This window comes from Cynocephalus volans, chromosome 6 (genome assembly GCF_027409185.1).
Source record: "Cynocephalus volans isolate mCynVol1 chromosome 6, mCynVol1.pri, whole genome shotgun sequence".
NCBI classification, from domain to species: Eukaryota; Metazoa; Chordata; class Mammalia; order Dermoptera; family Cynocephalidae; genus Cynocephalus; species Cynocephalus volans.
In genome coordinates this window covers 121,425,667-121,450,197 of record NC_084465.1, presented here as the reverse complement: position 1 = coordinate 121,450,197, position 24,531 = coordinate 121,425,667, and the positions used below count along the sequence as shown (strand labels likewise).

Below are 24,531 nucleotides of genomic sequence, written 5' to 3'. Positions count from 1 at the left end.
AACGTGGCTGCCAAATGCAGAGACCCTAACCATCAGTGATAAGAGCTATGTGGCTTTCAGGAACGTCCTCTCCCTCAAAGCTGGTTGATATTTGCCCTTTCAAATTACATGTATCCAAAGACAGCCCTTCACTTGCTTTCTGAGAGGAATGACGTGACTGATACAACTGACCACAATATTTTTTTTAAATAAATTTATGCAAATCTGATAGAGTAAATGTTTCATAAAACCAATGACTGTTTAAATTGTAGGACTAAATTGTTTGTATATAAATATTACCTTTTATATTCCATTTGAGTTTTATGTAGATGAACACATTACTTTAATGACCTGCATTTACAGAGGGAGAACGGAAGCGTTGCTCCCTGAAATCCTCACCAGCCAGATGGCTGCCTTTTCTTGCATGAGATTAAAAGATGTTTCTCATTCACCGCAATGCTTCTGAGGCAAATTAATATTGCCAGCTAAATTGCTTGTGTTTTTGGAATAAAATTTAAAGAGAACTTTTTAAAGCAATTGGTGTCATAGGTTCTTGGAGCAGATTGCTCTCCAGGTAGAGAGATGTTCGGTAATTAATGGAAAGAATTCTGTGTTAATTGACTGCTTCAGGAAGGGAAATATAATGACTTCTTATTAATCATGAAAAGAGATATACACCACGCAGGCGCCACGTAATCGCTCCAGCAGTGGAGAAATGTTAATTAATGAAAAGAATAATGATGTAAGAAATTAGCGGCATAATGTTTGTTACTGACGGAGATTGGATTTGAAACACGTTATGTAGAGTGAAAAACCACAAAGTGTCACCTTAAATAACAGATACATGGAGCCCCTTACACCCAAAGTGAGGGGGGAAACCTTATAGTGCCCTGGTATCTTTGTTAAAGAAGCAAAAACATTCTCCAGAGCTCTCGTTTATTTCAAAGAAAATGGCCTTGTTCATCTGAGATCTGGGCTTCTAAAATCAAAAGCACCCCCTGACCAAAACAAGGTCATTTGTAATGTCATTTAATTTTAACACAATGGGTCATTCTGACTGCTAAGGACAAAGGAATGGGAGACAGTATTTTTCCCTAACCTGAAATAAACAAATTCAATTTCTGATATTGCCCAGCTAATCCAAAGAGAAATTCAGACTCTCTTTGGGGACGGTCTTTTTTTTTTTTTTTAATCTAATTTTAAGTACCTGAGAGAACATTTAGCTTCCATTCCGTATAAGACCTCATCTTCCAGAAAAGGAAGCCAGGTCTCCCACCACACAGAGTGCTGTCGGGGCTCGGTCCCGCAGCCTCAGAGCGGCTCGGAGTCACCGGTGGCCACAGGCCAAAGCCTCGGTGGTGCTCAGCCGCAAAGACCAGGGACTGAGGGCATCCCAGTGACCACGCCCTGCCTTCCTTCCAGATGGAACGTGCTGGGGCTGCAGGGCGCCCTCCTCTGCCATTTCATCGAGCCCGTGTACCTCCACAGCATCGTGGTGGGCAGCCTGCACCACACCGGCCACCTCTCCCGGGTCATGAGCCATAGGATGGAGGACATCGGCCAGCTGCCGGCCGCATACCGGCACAACCGGCCTCTGCTCAGTGGTAAGAAAACCCATCTTGAGAGACCCACCACCTCCTTCCAGTCTGCAGGCCCCAACAGTGCCAGCTTGAGGCAGATTGTACCCATTTTGGCCAATGGCTATGTAAGATTTAATGAGCAAAATTATGATAATTCAGACTTCAAAAAGAAAACAAAAGATGAAAGTTCACAGTGCGTCTCTGAGTGTAGGACTGGCAGCACTGTAGAATGAGTTCATAGCACTCAGCCCGCCAAGACACCTCTGTGTCATTCCACTGCAGCATCCACAGCAGAAATAAAGACCCCGCTGCTCGTGTGCATGTCTAAGAGGCCCAGCCTCCCCTCCTGGCACCACTCGCAGGAGACAATGCAGATACAGAGAGAGGGAGGTGGTGGGCAGGGCCCACAGGTGCCCGGGGATGGGGGGGTTTCTGCGGGAACTGTCCCCTCAGCAGGCCTGACGGGAAGCACTTTCAGAGGCAGTGAGGTGGCAGGGCGCGACATCTGGCCTCCCCACACAGCCCATGTGTCCCAGACTTCCCGAGCCTCCGCACCCCATAGGTACAGGGATGGAGAGTCACTCAGTGTGAACACTGGACACTGTGATGTTCTGTGGACCCTAGAAAGAAGCAGTTGAAAGTCTCAGGCAGGCTTTAGAAAGGCGACATGTATCCACTGTGAGTGACCCCAGCCTTCACGTTACGGAAGCCCCTAGGCTCATGGGAGCTGATGTGGGGAAGAGCACATGGATTTCAGCACCACCCGTGAGCCCATCTCGGGGCCTGGAGGAAACACGGGGTCTTTGCATCTGTTCCCCTTGCTGGAGGAGGAGGGCTCCCTGCAGGGGGTGCTTGTGGCAAAGCCAGGCAGGTGCTGAGGAAGCAGGAAGCCACCTGTGCCGAGTGAGGCACATCCCCTGCGCGAGAGCTGGCAGAACGATGCCAATGGCCAAGTCACCTGAAAAAGAAAGCAGCAAGATAAAAGAGCTGCTCTCTATTTTTAGTACTGCCGCTGAGAGTAGTTGGGCTTAAGATTTATTCCCACGATTCCAGAATTGTTCCAAATTATAAGATTAGGAGAAAAATAGGCCTTGTGGGGGGGGGGTAGTGGGAACCAGAGGAGTAGTCCACATATAGCAGGTAACTGGGCTCAGCAACTGTTCCAGAAAAGATGCTTCCTGCACAAAAATGAGTCCACGTGTCCATTCGTCCTGCAGTAGTCACCAGTTAAAGACTGAGCACCCTCTGCGTGCTGCTGTGGAAAATAAGATCACAGACCTGAAAGTGAAGACAGAGCAGGCCAAAGAGGAGCTCTCCTCAAGACGCAGCTGAGTGGTCACTGAATCTTGGTTTCTTACCCATTAAAATTCCAGGCTTCTAAAAAAGTGTGTAAGACCCTTTTCCTAAGATTCTGAGGTCCTATGGCAAGAACCACCTTTTTGTTATTAGTGGAAGGTTTCGCGGCACTCAGGCCGTGGATTCAGAACCAGCACATTTTGGGGCTCGCTTTGCCCCATCCTGAAATCACAAGGTCTTGTTAGGTCACAGGGTCTTGCAAACGTCCAGTGAAGGAGAACGTCAAACTTCATCAAGGTGATTTGGCAGAGGGTGGCAGTGCTTAACTGAGGAGCACTAAATGTTGGGGCTTTATTAAGGCTTTACCTTTCTTTACCTTACAGGAGGCTGGGCTGTTGTGGAGGGTGATCTCCTCACTGCTGTCCTCAGGGCTAAGCTGACGAGATCCATGCAGCAGGTGGCTCCCACCTGCTGGTGGGCATCTCACCTTCTGTGCTTCTGTTTAGTTTGCCATCCCTGCATCCCCAATTCTGCCCTCAGCTGACTGGCTGTCTCCCTCAACCTCAGGCAGAGGACGTGTTGGGGTCTCAGTCACCAGCTGGTCTCTGATGTGCTTGCTGGGCAGAGTGCCCCATGCTATGAAAGGCTGCCTTTGGATCTGATCTATAGCTGTGGGTCCGGTGACCCAGGGCTCAGGGTCCCATGACCCCAACCATAGCAGCTGGGGTGGTTTTCTTGGAGGCTTGGTCTGAGTGGTGCAATTATCATAAACTGCAGAGGTCTGTTCTGAGAACGGCTGTATCATTTAGAGAAGGGAGACAACACTTATCAAATAGGAGGTATTCCCTCTCAAGGTCAAGTGTAGGACATACACCATCCCATGCAGTCTTTACACCAACCAACGAGTAGTATTATCTCCATTTTTCAAATGTGGAAAGAGACTCATAGAAATTCAGTAACTTGCCTAAGATGCTCTATTTATCAATAGAGAGCAAGGATTTGAACTCAGATCTGATTGGTGGTGAACCCTAAATTCTTTCAGTATATCGCATCACATCCTGTAGCAGTGTAGCGCAATTTCTTATAACAGATTTCTATTTTTTAATCACATAAAAACAAGTTGCTGTAGTTTGAGTGTCCCCCCGAGCCCATGTGGGAACTTAACCCCCAATATGGTGATGGACAGTGGGGCCTTGAAGAGGTGATAAGATTGTGAGGACTGTGCCCTGGTGAATGGATTGATCCATTCGTGGGGTAATGGGTTGTCACAGGTGTGGCTCTGGTGGCTTTATGAGGAGGGCAAGTGAGCTGGTGAGCTCTCTCTTGCTCAACCATTCTCACATCGTGATGCCCTGCATCACCATGGGACTCTGCCGGGAGCCCTCACCAGAAAGAAGGCCCTCACCACATGCACCGTCTGGACCATGGACTTCCCAGTCTCTGAAACTGTATGAGATAAAATTCATTTATTCATAAATTACCAAGTTTCAGGTATTCTGTTATAAGCAACAGGGAACAGACTAACATACTGTTAATGCAAAACTAGCAGAAGAGGTGGTGACATCCAACCAAGGAAGAGCTGTGAGGGAGAAGCCAGCCAGCCCACGGAAGCTCGGCTGCCACGCCCCACTGCGGCTCCTGCCACAGCCTGGACACCCGCTGACAATGCCTCTACTGCCAAGTGAGGAGGAATGGAAAGATTTGCCTCAAATTCGAAGTCCACAAAATTATATGTATTTTTTAAATGGTCAAGAATTGCAGTAATTCTGATGAAAGATCACTTTGGGCCGAGGGTCAAGCTCTTTCTTTCTTTCATTTTTTCCTTTTTTCCTCCTGTCTTTTCTTGATATGGTGAAGATTACTTACAGTGGCTGAGCAGCAAAAGCAGCTCTGGAGAAGACCCCAAAAGGACCTAGAATTACTGGTTTGGAACTAAATTCAAATGTTCCCATATTGGGTGCCCCACATCTTTAGTGAAGTTCTTAAATTTCTAAGTTAAATTCAGGAGAATTTTCGTCTGTTTCAATGAGTGTCATTCACGCTCTTTTCCTTGCTCCCGCCTGCCTGGATTGTCCCCAACCCTCTGTGCTCATAGGCCAGGGAAGACTTCATTTAAACTTCACAAGCACAGGAAATAAAAAATACAAGTACACCCTCCTCACCACACCACTGTGGAGGGAGTGGCTTTTATCCATCCTTCGGGTGCCAGCACATAACTTCCTGGGCATTCAGTCTCCTTTCAATGCTCCTTTTAAATTATACATTCATCTGGGAATGTGTCAACATAAATGAAAACAGGAGTTTTGAGTTAGGAGTGTAAAGCAGTGAGTTTAACAACAGACAATTAGAGAAATTCAGAACCACCTGATATTGTCAAGTGGCAAAGCGCCAAGATGCCTCATCTACCCCCGCCCAGGCAACCCCTGTCCCTACCACAGCCAGTGCAGGTAACTAAATTTGCGGTCTATGTCAGGTACTTCTTGAGAATATGGTTTTCATTACCGCACGGTGCAAGTGAACCTCCCCTCATGCCTCACCTGCATGCAGCCCCAAAGCAGACTCTGCCCTGCTCTTGATGGGCGTTTAAAAATCTATCATGCAAACTTTGAAAGAAAATTATCAGAATATCTTGCCACAAAATACAGCGAGCTCTTGCATCAGGACAACAATAAAAAGCACACTCGAACAAGCACATGAAATTTGCCTGAAGCTTCCCTCAAGGTCAGTTGGCAGAATTGCCTCAGGAGAGGAAGCTCGTGTACCAGTAAAATGAAGCTCTGCAGTTTAGATACGGTTGACTCGGTTCTGGGTTAAAAAGAAGCAGCCACGCTGAAAAAGACACCCTCATTGACACAGCCAGAGGATGCATATTAATGTTCTTGAAAGACTTACTTGAAAAATTCTGCACAGACCAAGCTAAATCCATGGCAGAGCTTCAGGATTGGAAGCCCACATTAAGGCTGTTGAGAACCCTGAGTCCTTTAGCAAAAGCTGTGTCGTTGCTGGAGAACAGTTAGAAGAAAGGGTTTGCTCTGGGTCTTTCTCAGTGAACTCAATAATGTAAAAAAAAAATGGTGAGAATAATAATTAATAGAAGTCTGTGCTTTGCTGTGCCCAGACTCTGAGCCATGGAAACAGAGATAGTAAATGTGTTGTGTTAAGCTAAAAAAAAAAAAAAAAAATTATGTGGTTCAAATACTCATCTTTTTAGAAAAACGTGACATGAACTAGAAGGTGACTTTGCTGGCTCATTCTGCCATGCTGGGGACATTGATGCTTGTCTGAGCTCTCAACCTCAAGGCCAAATTTTCATTTTTCTTCATCAAGGAAAAAAAGTCACAAAAAAGTGGGAAGTCTGGATGAGATAAATTCTTTGCGTTAAGGGCACATTCAACAGATAACGTTTGTCCATGTTGAGCTCTCCCAGTCCACACTGAAGATAAGCCTGTGAGTATTTCTACAGCCCAGCGAGGGCCTGGCAACGATTGTGAAGTTGAGAGGTGGGCCCAGGGCTTCGGCTGGAAGAGCCACGAGCTGTTTAAGACTCTTAGTCTACGCTGGTGGGTGAGCCTGGCAGTGCTGGGGATGAAGTGAGGAGAACATCAGTTGTCCCTCTTCATGGCGCACATTTTCCTGATATAGTGGAGGTGGCAAGCTGGGCCCCGCAGCCCTCTCAGGCTTCCATGTTTCATAGCAACGTAATTTGTCAGAAAGACGTTGATGTTTATCAAATGTTTATCAAAATGCTCACCACCCATAGCCTGTAAATTCTGGCCAATATCACTTATTGTTTGCATCCTACACATCTCTCTCTGTTGCCATTTGTATCCATACTTTTGCAGAGTCCAAATTTTCAAACTATTGTCCCACTAAGTTGAAGAATCTTATATGGAGCGTCAGCCTCTTTAATTCAGGAGAAATTTCTGAAATTAATGATCACTAACAGTATTTTTCAAAATACCTCAGTGAGGTAGTGGCAAACATTTTCTTTTATCCAGGTGGTAAGTAATTTGTAATATTATTTTTACATTAAAACAAGCACAGGCATATTATGGAGTAACCCACTAACTTTTTTTAAATGTTAAGAATAAAACACATGAGTTTCAAAAAAATTTTTGAGCAGGCTGCTTTGTCTATAGTCACTAGAGGTAGGAATTTGTCCTCCTGTGCCCTTGAAGGAATTTTTGGTAGGAAAAAATATATAAATCTTTCTAGAATAATCCAAAAGCAATCCTAGTATCTTTACATAAAGACCAAAAATAATTCAGCAAAGAACTGTCTAAGAAGACATTTCCATAGATTAGCACTAAGCTCCCTAAACAAATTAGATGTCATATAGCTTATGATAAATTTAAAATTATAGCAAAACCTTGTTTTAGTCTTCTAGAGACTTCTTTTTAATATATTTGTGTATTAATTATTTTTTATTTAATTTCCATCATGATTTTAAGAAATTATTTCTCAAGGGAATTTAAACATCAAACTTAATTACATTAGTCTTGAGAATTTTACCATTTACTCTGAGGAAAATATGTCTGTTGTCAATACATTCCATTTGTCTGGAAGTTGGTAAACATAATTCAGACATTCGTTTAATCATTCAACAAATGAGTATTGATTATCTACCATATGCCAGGCACAATCTTACACTAAGAATAGAGCAGTGACTAAAACAGACAAAAATCCATACGTCAGGGTGATCATTCTAGCAGGAAAGATGGACAAACAAAATATAAGTGCTTTGTAGAAAAATGAAGCCAGAGAGGGATTAAAAAGTGACCCTTGACTCTAAATGAAAGGGTTAGGAGCGCTCTCGCTGAGATGGTGACGTCCGAGAGAAGTCCTGAAGGAATGAGAATACAGCATGTGAGCGGGGCAGAAAGAGACGAGGAGGGGTGGGGAGGAGGGTGTCCACGAGGTCCTGAGAAACAGGCCGGCTGCAGCCACAGGACATGGAGGAGTGGGCAGGAGAGAAGGGGGCTCCTCGAGAGACATCGCTGTGGACTTCGTATCATCTTTGAAGTGTTTGAGAAACACCAAGTAAATAATCTGAGTTTGCTCTGAACTACCGTTTGGTTCCCAGATCCAAGACTGGGTCATATGGGCCTTGCCCTCAACAGGGTGACCAAGGCAGTTGTAGGGTAGGCAGGGTGCTGGGCAGATCAGCGGGGTGCCCAGAAGTCCTCTGCTCCCCCCATTATCTTACAACACCAGACTCTCTTCACCCAATTATTCCCCGGCTCACAGTGAAAGAAAACTTAACACCTGCTGAGGTAAACCATCCCTTCTTCAGATACCTCTGACTAATGTTCTGAACTATTCCCTTTTGTTTTGAACTAATATTAGCCTCTTGGTAGACATCACTCGTTGGTCCCAGTCCTACTCTTGGAGTCAAAACTCCTCCTCCTCCTTTGTCTTCAGTTTTTATCTCTCCCTTCAGTTTCCCATCTTGCTTTTCTAAAAGTCTCTGCTATCACATTGAGTGTGGTTATATGAAAGTCAGTGTCCAAGAACTCCAGTCTCTGGAGCTGTGCATCTGCTCCTCTGTCTGTCGTTTCTGCTGGGATTTCCGCTTGGTTTGGTCTTGTCTCCTTCTGTGCCTGTTCATTTTTTTGTTTTGTGGCAACATTCTACTTACAATATTTGTGTCTGACATGAACATTTTCTGTATCATCTCTGCCAGGATGTCTTCACCTACACAGACCATTTACAGTTCTTACACCACGCTAAGAGACAAATATTTGTCAATCACAAGACTTAACAACAAGGACTAAAGCCCCTACCTAAAGAAAATTTGTGCAACGTTGCCATATTAGATTATGTCTCTTTGAAGATTCTGTGAAGCTGGAGAATCCCGATTCCAGTAGTGCCATACCCTGGACACTGAGGACAGCTGAAAGACCTTAGTGGTGACACATAAAAGTCTTCCTGATGGCACTGGAGAGCCAACAAGGGAGTGAAGTATTATCAGGCCAGGATCTGGGGAATGGAAGAGGGACGCTGGTGAGATCTTCACCTAAGAGTCCCTGAGAATCTGGGAGGCTGAGGGTGATTCTGCAGCCACCAGAGGTTCAGGGGATAAGGACCAGGATCGAAGGGCTCCCTCACTGAAAACACCAAAGAGCTGCATCCTCAGGCTGAGGCTGGACCCCAGGTAAGCAGGCCCTAGCAGAATGTGCAGACAGTTTGAAATTATCCCCACTCCTAAATTTAGATTAAGATGATCCTACACTAGTTAGCTCAAAATAATCCTACAAAAAATTGCAAGTAGAATGTTGCCACAAAACAAAAAAAAAATGAGCAGGCACAGAAGGAGACAAGACCAAACCAAGCAGAAAACCCAGCAGAAACGACAGACAGAGGAGCAGATGCACAGCTCCAGAGACTGGAGTTCTTAGACACTGACTTACATATAACCACACTCAATGTGATAGCAGAGACTTTTAGAAAAGCAAGATGGGAAATTTAGGGGAGAGATAAAAGATAGAGAAGAAGAAGTAGAAGGAGGGGAAGAAGAAGAAAAAGAAGAAACAAGTGGGGACTTCAGAAATAAAGAAAACAACTTAACAGAGGATACATTTAATAGCAAATGAAACATAGCTGAAGAGAGAATTAGTGAATTGGAACATAGTTCTGAATAAAATATCCAGAATGCAGCACAGAGAAGCAAAAAGAGAATGTATTAGATTTCTCCAGAGAAGCAGAACTAATAGGAGATTAGATAAATAGATGGATAGATGGATGGATAGATTATAGATAGATAGGAAGGATTGAAATAGATGAGAGAGAAAGACAGAGCTTTATTTTAAGGAATTGGCTCATACAACTGTGGGGGCTGGCAAGTCTAAAATACACAGGGCAGATGAGTTCTGGTCAAGATGGCAGAATAGACGGTCCCCAGCATTACTCTCTCCCACAAATCAACCAATTTACAGCTATAAAAATGTAACAACAGCCAAGCTGGGGCCGCTAGAGCTCAGGGGAAGAGATGGAGAGAACTATGGGGTTCACGAAGGGGAAGAAACCACAATGAGAGAAATAAAAAACTGCTCAGAGCGTTGCATGCTGTGGCTGCTTTAAGGCTGGAACTGATGAGTGCACAGAGCAGGAGCCGGCAGAAGCCACAGCTCTGCCCTTCATATGGAGTTGCTTGGAGGCAGCAGGGGAGAAGGGGGCCACCAAGGCCCCCAGGACAGCAAGACCACTAATAGGGTTCCCATGGACTCACACAGGAGCGAGGAGGCAGAACAGCTGAAAAATGGGAGCCACTCAGAAGCTGGTGAGTCATCACAAGGGACTGGCATAGGACCTGACTCATGGGAAGTGTTTGGAGCATGGGCAGTGGGGGAGATGGGCCCACCAGGAGAACACTGGGACACAGCAAGGACAGCTGACCCATCCCCCAATCAGCACAAGACCACTCAGAGAAGACTGGTCAGGAATGCAGAATTGCATGGGGTGCAGTTTGATGAAAAAAACAGGCCCATATCAGAGTTTCTACACAACCCAGGTGCACCAGGTCTCTGGGGAGCTGGAAGTACCAATAAGGTCAACCATTAAACCCTGAGCGGCACAAAAAGCCTTCCCTAGGGAAACAGCAGCAAAGCAGCAATTTAGCTCATCCACAGAGCTCAAGTACTGGTCCCCACAGGAATTTCCCCCATTTTAGAAGTAAGCAAAGGACAAAAAAATAGTTCTGGCCCAGGGGACCTGAGGCATGGAGGTAGGGACCAGACCATCCTCCCATAACCAGGCACATCACCAGCACCTTGGGGCCTGCCTGGGGACCTGAGGCTTGGAACCGGGGACTGGAACCCCCGCCCACAACCAGGCACACCAATGGCTCCTCGGGGCTCCACCTGCACGCCTGAGGCATAGAGCCAGGGACTGGACCACCTCCACAACCAGGCACACCACCAGCACCAAGGAGCATGCCAAAAACATCACCTCCATGTATGTGGCCCACCACAATAACCACTACTGCTTCAAAAGTGGCTAGATGTCACAAGCACTACACAGATGGTCCACCAGCCACTGGAGTGCATTGACACAAGGAGAGTCACCAGCAGAGACCAAAGAAAAGAAGAGGATGTCTCTCTCCACAAAGCCCATTCCACAGTGACAGAAGAAGCATCCGCTCTATGACAATATTGGGGGACCTGACCATACCTCTCAGCATTGGACAGATCATCTAGGCAACAAATCAACAGAGTAACCATTACTCTTGCAGAAGGAGAGAAGAAATCTAGGGTGATTAGAGGGGGTAGGGGGAGAGATTGGACAAGGGCCATAAATAATAAGTACGATTTGTAACAATATACGTACTAGTAATGTTGATTTGACCAACTTATGTCAACACTGAATCCTAAAAATATGTACAATTAATCATGATTCAATAAAAAAATAAATAAATAAAATAAGCAGGGCAGGCCAGCAGGCTGAAATTCTAGCCAGAATGGAAGATGGTCTTGAATCCAAAGGCTGTCTGGAGGCAGAATTTTTTCTTTAAGGGACCTCAGTTTTTGCTCCTAAGGCTTTTGACTGATTGGATGAGGTCCACACACATTATGAGGAGTAATCTGCTCTACTCAAAGATTCTAAATTAAACATAATCACAGCTAAAAATGCCCTCACTGCAACAGCTAGGCAAGTGGTTGATGGAGCAACTGGGCACTAGAGCCTAGCCAAGTGGACACACAAAACTATGCATCACATGGGGAAAATACAAAAGAGCAGTAAGAGACAGAGTGGGGAGGTCCAACACATGTGTAATAGGAGTTACAGAAGAAGAGATAAGACGTGGAGCAGGAGCAATATTTACAGAGATCATAACTAAGAACTTTCCAAGAAAAATGAAAAGCATCAAGGTAGAGATCCAAATAGCACATTATACCTCAAGAACAAATTTTTTAGATCTTCAGCAGTAAAACTGCTGAAAAACAAAGTCAAAAAGAAAATCTTAAAAGCAGTCATAAAATAAAAAAAGTCAATTTAACTTCAAATGAGCTAAATCAGACTGGGAGCTGATTCTTAGAAGACAAAACTGAGTGGAATGGCATCCTTACAATGCTGACAGCAAATTCATCTCAACTTAAAAACTTATATCTGGCAAAAGAGTCCTTCGAAATGAGAGTGAGAGAACATTTCCAAGGAAACACTGAGATGGCCCAGCTCAGCAGATTCATGGTGAAGGGAACACGAAATGTGTTACCTGGGCATGAGAAAAATAATCCCAAATGGATAATGCAGAATAAAGACCAATAGAAAGCATCCACATTTTTATTCAGTTTGAAACAGCATATTATTACATTCTGGATACAACAGCAGCGAAAAATGTATAATTTGGGACAACAAACAACCATATTCTGTTAAAATCTCCTTGTTCCACCTATATTGAAATAATGACAATTGTTACAGAAGCCGAGAATCATGCCATTATCAGGTTAGAAATAAAAATTGTTTCCTCCTGCCACACAAATTTCACATCTTTGGAAGCATCCTGTGAGCCTGTGCATTGCAGACTGTGAGGAATACAGACCACAGTCATTTGTCCTCATGAATAAGGTCACATTCCTGTTGACTCTCAGAACAAAGTCCCTGAAAATCAGGGGAAGCATCCACTCTCCTAAGAAGATGTCTGGTGACACAGCTGCCACCACCAGCAGACTCTCACACAAACTTAATGAATGGTGTGGACATGCACTGCAAACACCCGCTTCCCACCACCCCAGCTACCACCGCATCCAAACAATAGAATGAAGAAAGGCAAGCGGAAAAGCTGTAATGCCCTGTTTTTTTAAAATATGGTATATTCCCCCTTTGGCTAGCAGGCCCCCAGAGAGCTTGCTGAGGCTATCTCACAGCAGAAAGAACAAATCGTCCACCCCTCAGTTCTAACACTGTCTCCAGGCTGCTTTGCACATTTCCCATATTTTCCACTGAGTATGCTCTGTTAAGTCAAGACAGTAGCTACAAAATTACTGGCAATTATAATGATGTTCATGTTAATGATAATGAATTAAATGGCACTAATACAGCCTTAGTGGTCAGTTACCCAAGTCTGTAAGTCCACCTTGTATTTACCAGCTCTACTTCCATTAGAGGTGTGTGCACACACATGCACACGTGCACAGAAGCCCACAGGGTACCTGGCAGTACATAAAACTCAACAGGTTCCTTCTGTTTCTGCAACTTTATGATTCTGTGCATGCCTAGAAGCATGCTGCTTTTATCATTTCACTAAATTAAACATAACGTTACCCTGTAATGTAGACTTGCCTCACTTCATGTAAAAATTATATCTCTGAAATGTCTTGTGTAAATTTACTTTTGGGAAAATGAATGGCATTTTAAGTATAGTAGGCCCACTAGCTATTTAAAGAAATGCTGTGATGTCTCACTTATATAATGCCTTTTTTTAAAAGGTAAACAAGGATTTTCTTAAAGTAAGACATCTTTTATAGCTATGTGAGCCATAATAAAGCTCATTTTTGCAGATGAATCGTGGATCACTCTCACTGCTCTTAAGTAATGGTGTTAGTAACAGCAGTGGTCATAGTGATGGTGGTAATAGTGGAAGTGGTGGTGGTAGCAGTAGTAGGTTAATTAACTTATCAGAGGTCATGCTGCTAGCAAGCCATAGAAGCAATGCTCAACCCTGGCCCATTTCTGGAGCCCACCCTATTACTTCAGTTGTGTGCAGTGAGACGAAAGGTCATACGATCTCATCAAGCCGACCTCTCTGTATTAGCCAGCCTGGCAGAATATTCACATCAAAGGCTGCTGGAGACCAGCTTATCCTCATACAGATCTGCTTTGAAATAAGATACCACTCTAGAAATTGTCATAAAAGAAGAACCCACATGTTGTGTCGTATATTTACAAATTAATAAATGCCAGCATATCTCTGTGTTAGGTATGAGGTTTAACAAACTTTTATTAGCACTGTTTGCATTCTAGACTACTCTGGTAGAGAAACTGTTTAGGTAGGCAAGGTTACATCCAAGAGCCCTCAGGAATAATTACCAAAGAAAAAATGGCACTAGGTCCTACTCTTCACCAGGTAACGCAGTTTTTCAGGGACATGTTTCTCCCCCTCGCCCTTTCCTGGGCTTTCTGCACAAGTTCCCATGTCCGAGATCCTACCCGATTGAGGCTGTCCCACTCAGGCAGGGGCGTGTGCATGCCACACGTGCTTCTGCTGGTCATCCACACAACTGACCCTTTAGCTCAAGAGCTGTCCTCCTGGGTAGCTGCACCACAGCACCAGGTGCCAGCCTCCCCAACCACGAGGCTCAATTGTCCACATCACACCGCAGACAGGTGCAGAGGGAAGGGAAAACAGATGCACAGAGAAGCGGCCATGAGCTCTTCACCCGCAAGCCATCATTCTGCCAGAAAGTGGTACCCAGGTGTGGGATTGCTCCTTCTCCAAAAAGAGTCTTCACTCGGTTCATAGACCAGTTCCCAAATTCAAAGTTAGTGCTCATAGGGGGCTGAATAATGGCCCCAAAGATATCAAATCCTAATCCCAGGAACCTGTAAAATTACCTTATTTGAAGAAAGGGTCTTTGCAGTTGTGGTTAAATTAAGGATCATGAGCTGGGGAAATGATCTGAATTGTCTCAAAGGGTCCTACATGCAATGACAGCTGTCCTCATGAGAGGGAGACGGGTGGAGATTGACACACACAGAAAGGGCTGTTTCAAGACAGAGGCAGAGGTCAGAGTGATGCGGCTACAAGCCCAGGAAAACGTGAGCCACCAGAAGCTGGAACAGTGAAGGAGGGATTCCCCGCCACAGTCTCTAGAGAGAGCACAGTCCTGCCAACACCTTGATTTCACACGTCTGACAGCCAGAGCTTGGAGAGGATAGATTTCCATTGTTTTAAGCCACCGCATGTGTAGCAATCTGTTATAGCAGCCACAGAAAACAAACACAGTACTACATTGTTAAAGAACAAATTTCTCTACATAAGGAAACCCGGTTAAAATGTACAATGCTGTTCTCCTGTTGCCATTCATTAAAGGCAAAAGCTCCCCCGTGTTCCTAGTGGCTTAGTGTTATTCTGATTTGTTTTAGTTTCTGGCTGTCATGGAGCAGGTTCACAGAACCTTTGGTAAGGTGGTCTGCAGAGGACCCCAGCGTCCTAGTACGTGCGTGTCTGTGGTTTGCACACAGTGCTGCATTTCTGAGTGCTGACTCTCGAGGACGCTCCTTTCCTCTTGGAGCACAGCTGACCCAGTGGTCACTTGTTCCATGTTCAGACCACGAAAGCTCTCTCCCCTGATCTTAACGAGGATGGAGGCCCATGTCAACTAGCAGATTCTGCTCTGCTGGCATATTTCACTGGATGGAGATTTCAGAATAATCTCCAGGAGGCATTTAATGCTATAAATAGGGGAAAGGAGGAAATATGATATTTTCTGAGAGGATTGGATCACCAGGTGTGTGCTGACATATTCTCTTGAGGAACATCATGGGAATAGGTCTTAGCAGGGTATTCCTGTGACTATAGATACATTGTGTCTTTGTGACTTGGTTTTCATCTTAAATCAGTTGATGTCCAGTTTGGTAAGAATGACCCCAGGAATTTATGCCTTTCCACAACTCCTAGCCATAGAGAGGAAAATATTAAACATAAGCCAGACTTTTGTTTCTAGGCTTGAGCAGGCATGTCTTCGTCTGTGCCAGCACTATCTAAAACTATCATTAACAATATGATTTAGCATGGGGTTAAGCAGTTTCAGCCCTAACACTCTCTAAACACTTTGAAAAGCTCAGTCCCCTGTGGCCGGGAAGATGCTGCATGAACACGGTATGAGCGACTTGGAATATCCTCTACATGTGTTTGTGAGAACCTGGGAATTGATTTAAAATGATAAAATCAATACATAATGGGTGAGATCATTCAAAAATGTGCATAAAATTCCTTAGAAGCCAAATGTCTCCCCAGGCCAAAATAAATAAGAGAATGAACTGGACTAACCTAACCAACCTGTTAATAGAGCTCCAGAACACCAGCTCACACTCAGGGATGGTCCATGTGAACACGATTCAGGAGGAGGGGAAACGGAGAGAATCGTCCCGAAACAGGAAAATGGAAAAGCAGATAAAAGCGGTCTCTTCATGACGCCTAGGACAAGAGGTCGGGCCCAGAGCCTCGACCCACTCTGGAAAGAGGCAGGCTGGTGCTGGGCAGCATCTGAGTGAGAAAACTGACATCCCTCATCCATCACAGCGATCAGGAGGCCTCCCGGCCACACTGTGTCCCTCCCTGCAGACCCGTCCTACAGAAAGAGAATGTGCTATTTAGACCGTGAGGTCATCCCACGTTTCACTGCATGCTGGTGGATTTGCACACTGGACTTGAGTGAGCCCGGCACACGTGGTTCTGTCTCCTCGGGTATTATTGGCTAAGGTCATTAATTACAGTGATGTCAAAAATTGTACTACTGGCATGAATTCTTAGTAAATATTCCAAGTGCTGTCTCTATATGGGAGATTTATTTTGAGAAAAAGAAAAGAGAACTGGCGTTCTTCCACTCTAATGGGAAGTGTTTTTCCTGCAAGCAGAAGAGAGAGGAGAAATAATCCTTAAACTAGAACCTCAAGTATCAGTGGACAATGTGTCTCCAGCAGAGGCATGAAGGTCATATGATGAACAGACATATAAATGACACAGAACATGTTTAACATGAAAGGAACCCTGACCTTTGCCTGTGGGCTAGTTGCCCCATTCCCTGGACACACTTAGGTGATTATAAGTAAACTGGAAATCTTTGGTTCTCACTGCAAACACTTTGTAAAATTGAAGAGCACTGGACAAGCTGCAGTCAGCCTGCAGGTCCTCCCTCACATGGACACAGCAGTCATCATCGCACTGAGGCTGTGAAAGTGCCCCCACCCATCCCGTGCGACCTTCACATCACCTTGCAAAGCACAGGACTGATCACACAGGTTGCAGAGTGAGGATGACAGCAGCCACCTGCCAAGGTCCTGCAGGAAGACGCTGAGACTCCGGAATCCTGGTTCCTGCCTCAACCTGAAGAGCCCTGGGCCTCCAGCCTTGAGTCGTCCACCCTAGGGTCCCAGAAAAGCTCAGTGACACTGAAGGCTGTTGCTCTGTCACGACCCAATTTCGTACTTTAGTCGTCTATAGGGCTCCTATAATGTGACTTACATGATCATGTGTCAGGTATTATTTATAACATGAGCTGTTTCCCCATCCACACACACACTCACACACACACACACTCACTCACACACACACACTCACACACCCACACAGTCACACACACACACACACACACTAACACATAGACACACACACAATCACACACTCACACACACACAATCACACACACAATAACACACACACATGCTCACACACACGCTCACACACTCACAAACACCGACACACAGACTCACATAGAAACACACACTATCACACACACACTCACACACATGCTCACACACACACAACCAACACACACTCACACACAGAAACACAATCACACACTCATACACACAATAACACTCACTCACACAATCGCTCACACTCATGCTCACACACACTCACATACACCAACACACACACACTAACACATAGACACACACACATTCACACACAGTCACACACACTCATACACACACACATTCACATACACATTCACACACACAAACTCACATTCACACATACACTCACACACACACACTCACACACACACACACTCAGACTGACACACTCATTCACACACACAAATACACACACTCACTCTCACACATTCACACACACACACTCAGACTGACACTCATACACACACACGCACTCACACACACATACACACACACCCACACTCACTCACACACACATTCACACACACTCACATTCACACACACACATTCACACACACAAACACACACACATTCACACATTCACACACACATTCACACACACATTCACACATACACACACACTCAGACTCACACAGACACACACACACACTCACTCCCACACACACACTCCCCACACACACACACACACACACTCACACACACATGCTCACACACACACACACATACACACACATATTCACACACACACACAGACTCACAGACTGACACACACACTCACACTCACACACACATACACTCACACACACACTCATGCACTCACACAAACACACACACACCCGAGAGGAGATGGGCAGAGGGAGGAGGCCCTGCAGGAAGCAGGAGGCCCCGTGTCTGCACGAGCACCAGAGACTGTCCTCTTTAGAGCTTCGTAAGGCCAGCTCTGCACCTCCATGGTAAGTCCTGACCACCACAGAGACTAGGGGGGCTGGGGAGGAGGGCTGTCGTGCCCGGCCTGGCTGCCAGCAGATCTGGAGCGGTGACCTCCACAGCTGCTGCCTCTTGCCCGGGTGGTCCCTGCCCAGTAGGACAGCCCATGGCTGCCAACGTGCCAGACTGTCCCCCTGCCCAGCTCTCGGGGGTGGGCAGCTGCCACCATGCATCACTTCAAGGAAAGAGAAAGAGCTGACGTGGATGGAATGGCCCAGGTGCTGACATTGCTCATCCGTGATCAGGAGAAGGTCACTGCTGACTGTCAGTGTAGGAAACTGGCTGTGTAGGTGGCAGATGCAAACACAGAGGGTGGTGTGCTCTGGGAGTGGGCGTTGGTTCTGTCTAAGAAGCCCCTGGGTTGTGGGCGAAGGAGTGGACCACAGGAGGATCCTGGGGTCTGTGGCTTTCTGGCCCAGAGCTGAGTGGTCTCCCCTGAATTTAGATGAGGTCTGTGCTGCCATGTGCAGGACAGCTCCTCTCAGGGAATCTGCTTGCCCACGAGCACGCCCCACCCAGCCAGCTGGTTCTCTGCACTCAACTGCGTCCTGACACCTGGGCGTCTCCACCACTGGTCAGGGCGACTTCACTGTGACCCCTGAGCAGCTCTCCAGTGGCCTAAATGCAGCACGTCTGCTGGGCTGGTGGAGAAGATGGAGGTGACAGGGGGGCAGGGCTGGAGAGGGGTGCTGGCCCTCACAAAGGGGAACTGGATGGGTTTGGGGACAGCATCGTGGGGGGCTGGGCACAGCTGCAGGAGGTCAGAGGTGCAGGAGGCACAGGCGGGTGTCTCGTCTGACAAAGGTTCTGGGATTATAGGTTCTGGGATATAACTGAGTGTCCCATAGCCTCACCCAAGCGAACAGACAGGAGACGAATGCCTCTTCTACACACTTTGGTGGCTGAACCACTAGGCTCTGAGCAGAGACCCAGCCGTATGGCAGACCCCAGAACTTATGGGGGCCACGTCTGTCATGCCTGGGGTTACCACAAAGATCTGGGGCATGGACCGCATCTGTCAGGTCCCCCGGGGGCCACGCCTCCAAATTCCTGCAGCCTGTTATTCTTCAAGTGCCCCAAGGTCACAGATTCGCAAATTTCAGAGGGGAGGAAGACAGGCAGGGGCCAGAGAAGACAGTGCAGCACAGAGTCTAGTGCACGTTGGTCCTCGTGCCAAAGCCCCAGCATGGGGAGGTCCCAGCAGGTGCTCACTGCAGGTGACAGACCTTTGCCCCAGCATCTCCAAGAAGTCCTGATTGGGAGGAGGAGCATCGTGGGGTGGCAGGGCAGGGGGAGGCTGGGCCTCGGTGAGAAACTGCGAGGCTGCAGAGCAGGGTGGGAATGTGTGAACTGACAGCTTCAAGGAGTGTGGGTCCCCACTAAAATTCAGAGTGTACAGTCTGACAAGGAGAGACGCATGCTTTCTGGACAGGACCAGCCTCGTGGGCGTGTGACCCGTGCAATCACCATGATGTGAGCTTAGAGGAACCTGTGCTTGGTCAATGCTCTTCTGTCATCTCAAAACTCTTGAAAGCTCTCAAACTGGGAGCCCCACATTTTCATTTTGCACCAGTTCTCAGAAATCCTGCAGCCTGTGCTGTTTCTGATCACACTGCTTGATTAATTAACTAACCCACACTCTTAGACCTATGTTGTTTTTATTCGTTTTTTTCTCACGGTCTATCAGTGGTGTTCAACCCCCGGATCTTTTGCCTCACACAGAGATGAGCATGCAGTGGGTGCCCAATAAATGTGAACTTAGGTAGCTTCTTCATGGCTTTGCTTGTTCATTAATTCCCTCGACAAATATTTCTAGAAAGGGAAAAAGCTGGGCAGAGCTTTATTATAAAATGGCCCATAAAATCCTTTGCATTGGGTTAAACGCAGACACCAGCAGTTACTCTCAGCGAGGCACGTCAGAGTCATGCTTGATTTCAACCCCCGTCCCTGCAGGTAAAACAGTGACCTCCCCGCAAACTGACCAGGTGTTCAGTGTGAACACCTCGTGAGCTCCCACGCAGACTTTGTTCCCATCAGCTGATCTCGCGGGAGCCCTGCTGGGGCGGGGATACTAACACTTGGCTGCATCCCGTCCTCTTTTGACAGGAGTGAGCAACGCCGAGGTGCGGCAGCCGGGAAAGTCCCCCCACTTCAGCGTGAACTGGGTCGTGGGCAGCGCAGACCTGGAGATTATTAACGCAACCACGGGAAGGAGGAGCTGTGGGGGCTCGTCGCGGCTCTGCAAGCACGTGTTCTCTGCCCGGTGGGCGCGGCTGTATGGTAGGGTAGGTCACACTGTCCTTTCTGGGGAGAAGCTGGCTTGGGGGAAAGCTCGAGCCTGAGCCAGCTCATGGGAGCAGCCATTGTTTGGTCTGTGGTGAGGGCAACCAAAGACACAAAGCCAGCTCCCAAGGTGTTTCCTTTTCCCCCCTGCCCAGGCCAGTAGCATTTTCCTTGCAGACTCAAGACTCTGCTGTCCCCAGAGTGGTCCCCAGATCAGCAGCATCGGAGTTGAGGAAGAGTGGCTCTAGGAAGTCAAGTGAAAGAAGGGCTTATTGGTGAATGCTCAGTGTGGCCAGACATGTGCCAACAGTTTTTACATACACCTGAGAAGAGTGTGCCAGGACTTGAGGTCGACATCATTTCTAGTTTAGACGTAAGGAAACGGATGCCAGAGCAGTTAGGTTACATCCCCCAAATTACACAGGTGAAGAATGTCAGGGTCGGAATCTCTTCCCCACCCAAAGCCTACACTTTCTCACTGCATCAACAATCCGGAGCCTGCTCTCTCCTCCGTAAATATGGATCGTAACTACATTTCTGGGTTATGCCTCAAAATACACATGTTCACATGCTTCCAGACTATAACACACAAAAAAAGAAAGATAACAGAAAAACAAGCCAACAATAAAAGTGCTTTGCTGATTTTTCTATACTTCTTTATCCAGGCGTTGGCTCCAAACAGGAATAACAGTATTGTGGTCAAATTACTAACTAGTAGGACAGGACAGAAAAACTGATGCCTAAAATACCTTTCGTCAGCTGAAAGGACACTGAAGGTCACACATCCTAGCTCTGAGCTGGGCAGCCACTTCCACCTCTGCCCAAGGGTGGCACATGGATGTGGGTCTGGGCCAGGCGTCCTGCAGCTCTGGCCGAGGCCTCCATCCTGGCTGTTCCAGGGCACTCCCTTGTGTCACATCTAAAGACATGGGGAGGTCAGGTGGCACCAGTTTTGTCTTGCCATACACAAGGGGCCTCTCCTTTTGCACACGCTCGAGGTCATCTTGGCCAGCAAGTGGCATGCTGAACTCCAGGCTCTCCCTGTTAGACCCTGCAGTGTGATTCGGAGGCCCTGCCATGCCCCTCCTCACCTCCTGCCGTGGGAGGATTGAAACCATATTTGATTCCTGCCTTATGCTGGTTCGAAAGCCTTGCCTGTTATAACTCAGAAACCTGACGGAGGAAGCATCCTTCTGGTGGGCAAACAGTGTAACTCAACCCACTTCCTATTTCCCTCCTGCTAGAGGGCTGTTCTGGCTCCCACAATCATCCACAGTTCCCCACCCCATTCTGAGCCCCCAACCCTCTTCCACAAAGGAAAAAAAAAAAAAAAACTCACAGAGCTTATAATTTTAATAGCAGCAAGTTATGTGTTGATTTTGTTAATTATTCGCACTTCCGATAGAGCAAGGTATGCTCAGTAACTGGGTTTTCCATAGAACTACCTGGTAGGACGCGGTAGCTACATGTACCTTTGCAGCACGGTAGCTACATGTACATTTCCGTAGAACTGCCTGGTAGGACGCGGTAGCTACATGTACCTTTGCAGCACGGTAGCTACATGTACCTTTCCGTAGAACTGCCTGGTAAGACGCGGTAGCTACACGTACCTTTGCAGCACGGTAGCTACATGTACATTTCCGTAGAACTGCCTGGTAGGACGCGGTAGCTACATGTACCTACGGCGCCTCTTGTTTCAGAGGAAGAGAAAGAAAAGCAAAGGCTGAGAGCGAGAGCCGATGTCTCCTTGTAACTCTCACCTGGCGAGGCTCCCATCTCCACTGGCGGTCGACTTACTCACTCTCTCCTTCCTGTCCACAGCTGAGCACGCGGATACCAAGCCACGGGGACACGCCCTCCATGTACTGTGAGGCCAAGTGGGGGGCGCACGCCTACCAGTCTGTGAAACAGCAGCTGTTTAGGGCTTTTCAGAAAGCCGGTCTGGGCACCTGGGTGCAGAAGCCGCCAGAGCAAGATCAGTTTCTACTGACTCTCTAAGTCACTGGACCCCTTTGCTACATGACCAGAGAGGAACATCTGGAGCAGACGCGTGTCTGTGGGGCCACGCTGTGTGTCGCTCAGCTCTCTGCATTCCGCTTTCCTTTGGTGTCTCGGGAACACTCGCGTGTTCACTGTTTGGATGAACACCTTGACTTGAACTGGGAACATGCTGCTCCTCCCCGGGTTGCTTGTCCCAAACCCTGTCCACCACACCTAGAGGTGCAAGTCCTGTTGCAGTGGCTCCGTCTCTTCCTGGTAGTGTCAAAGGAAAAGTATCTATTCGGGTGGGGGGGGGGCTTAGTCACAGCCCTGAAAAGCGGCACAGAAGCATTGCCAGTTAGAAATGAGCTTCAGGCACCCTCTCCACATCCCCCTCCTGTCTAAGCGCCTCTCTAGGGACACACTTGGGTCTCTCTAGCACAAGTTTGTGACATTTCAAGACAAGCCACAAGTGAAGAGAAAAGCCATGCCCCCCTCCCCCAAGAAACCAATAAGAATGCTCTGTTACTTTCATTACTCAGTTAGGTTCTTTACACCACCTCCCTTCAAAAAGGATTTGAGATGCGTGATGTTAAAGGACACCTTAAATGAGACCAGAGATATGAAGACTATTCTAGCAGAGCTAAGGAGCAGTTATCCAAAGCACTAATGAGCTAAGATCCAGGACAAAAGGAGACCATCTCTAAACGTCCTAGTGACTGACTGTTCCATTCAGCCAATCACAGCTCTTAGTTTCTTTTGGCAGATGATCTACTCATTGAAGTTTGAGTTGTATATGGGTTAGCTACTACCCTGCAATCTCCTTATCAGGTAATAAGGAAACCAAGTCTCAGACTCTTAACTAAATTTTTATTAGAAAGCAATCATGAAAAAATTCAAAACAACCTTTACTTTAGGTTTGAGGAGCTACCAGCTCTCTCTATTCTTTTAGGTTCTCCAATCACCATCTTGCATGACAAAAAAAAATTACTTAAAGCAGATGTCACAATGCAAGAGTCAGGATTTTGTCACCTCCAGAGAAGGCATCGGACAACCAGAGCCCTCCAGTTCACAGCTGGACATAGGACCATTTGGGATTTACCCCCCAGCACCATTCCTAAGAGCAGAGCTGCCAGATTCATGCAAAAGTGAAACACTTCTCTAACATATCTTTAGTCCATCTATACACCTTGAATTGTTTTAATTTTACCACTGAGAACTCATCTCTAACATTCATCGTGCTCTTTAACAGGTTTCTAATTTCTCCAGTTTAATAAATCCATATCTGAAAAACATTATGCTAAATAGCAAAGTACAGTAGTAGCCACCTCTGGAGTGTGGGCTTCCTGGTTAGAATCCCAGCTAACCACCCCCAAGAAAGCAAACGTAACATCATACTGTACATATTTAAGTATAAATACATATATCACAACAATAGGGCAAAAAGGAATAAATTGAGTTGTAGCTATTCGTTACAAGATAAGAAGAAGTAGAGGTTTTAGCATGGAAACAGGAACTTTTCCTGAGATTTAATGTATCATCAAATTTATCACTCAAGTTCTATTAGAAAAGAAAATGGGCACTGTAGTAAACAACTTCTCAAGACGTTTTGAAAAACATGAAAATTTTTTGCAAATAGATGACTTGTTAATCTTTCATAAAAATCAAGAATATAAAATGAAACCTTAATTCAGTGCAAAAGCTAAAATCAAGCGGCCAGTTTATATTAATTTCTGATAAGTTGACATATCACTAAGGTGAAACTCAGAGAAACAAAAAAGTTGAGAGCTGATCTGCAGCTTAAACACTCTCTCTCAGCCGTCAGACATCTGGAGCCCTTTTCTGAAAGTATGGAGGCACAACCAGTTCCTCTCTGAGATTTGTGAACTGAACCTCACATCACTCACATTCTGAGATGCTGCTCGAAGAAGTGTGCTTCTGCTTTATATCAATGTGCTCCAAATAACGCCACTTCTACAGTGAGGAGACCAGCGCTGGCACAGCAGCAGCAGTCTTAACCACTGCACGTGGATGCAGGATGGGTCACACCACACACAGGCTCAGCAGG

The 24,531-nt window shown here is 46.4% G+C and overlaps 1 protein-coding gene across 1 annotated transcript in view; it reads left to right on the top strand.

Moving 5' to 3' along the window:
- ADARB2 (adenosine deaminase RNA specific B2 (inactive)) overlaps positions 1 to 22,481 on the top strand; it is a 474,444-nt gene extending 451,963 nt beyond the window's left edge. Inside the window, exons 8-10 of the mRNA XM_063100614.1 lie at positions 1,402 to 1,583; positions 20,307 to 20,485; positions 22,305 to 22,481. Of these exons, the coding sequence (XP_062956684.1) occupies positions 1,402 to 1,583; positions 20,307 to 20,485; positions 22,305 to 22,481 (538 nt within the window). The remainder of the gene's footprint in view (positions 1 to 1,401; positions 1,584 to 20,306; positions 20,486 to 22,304) is intronic.
- The last annotated feature ends 2,050 nt before the right edge of the window (positions 22,482 to 24,531 follow it).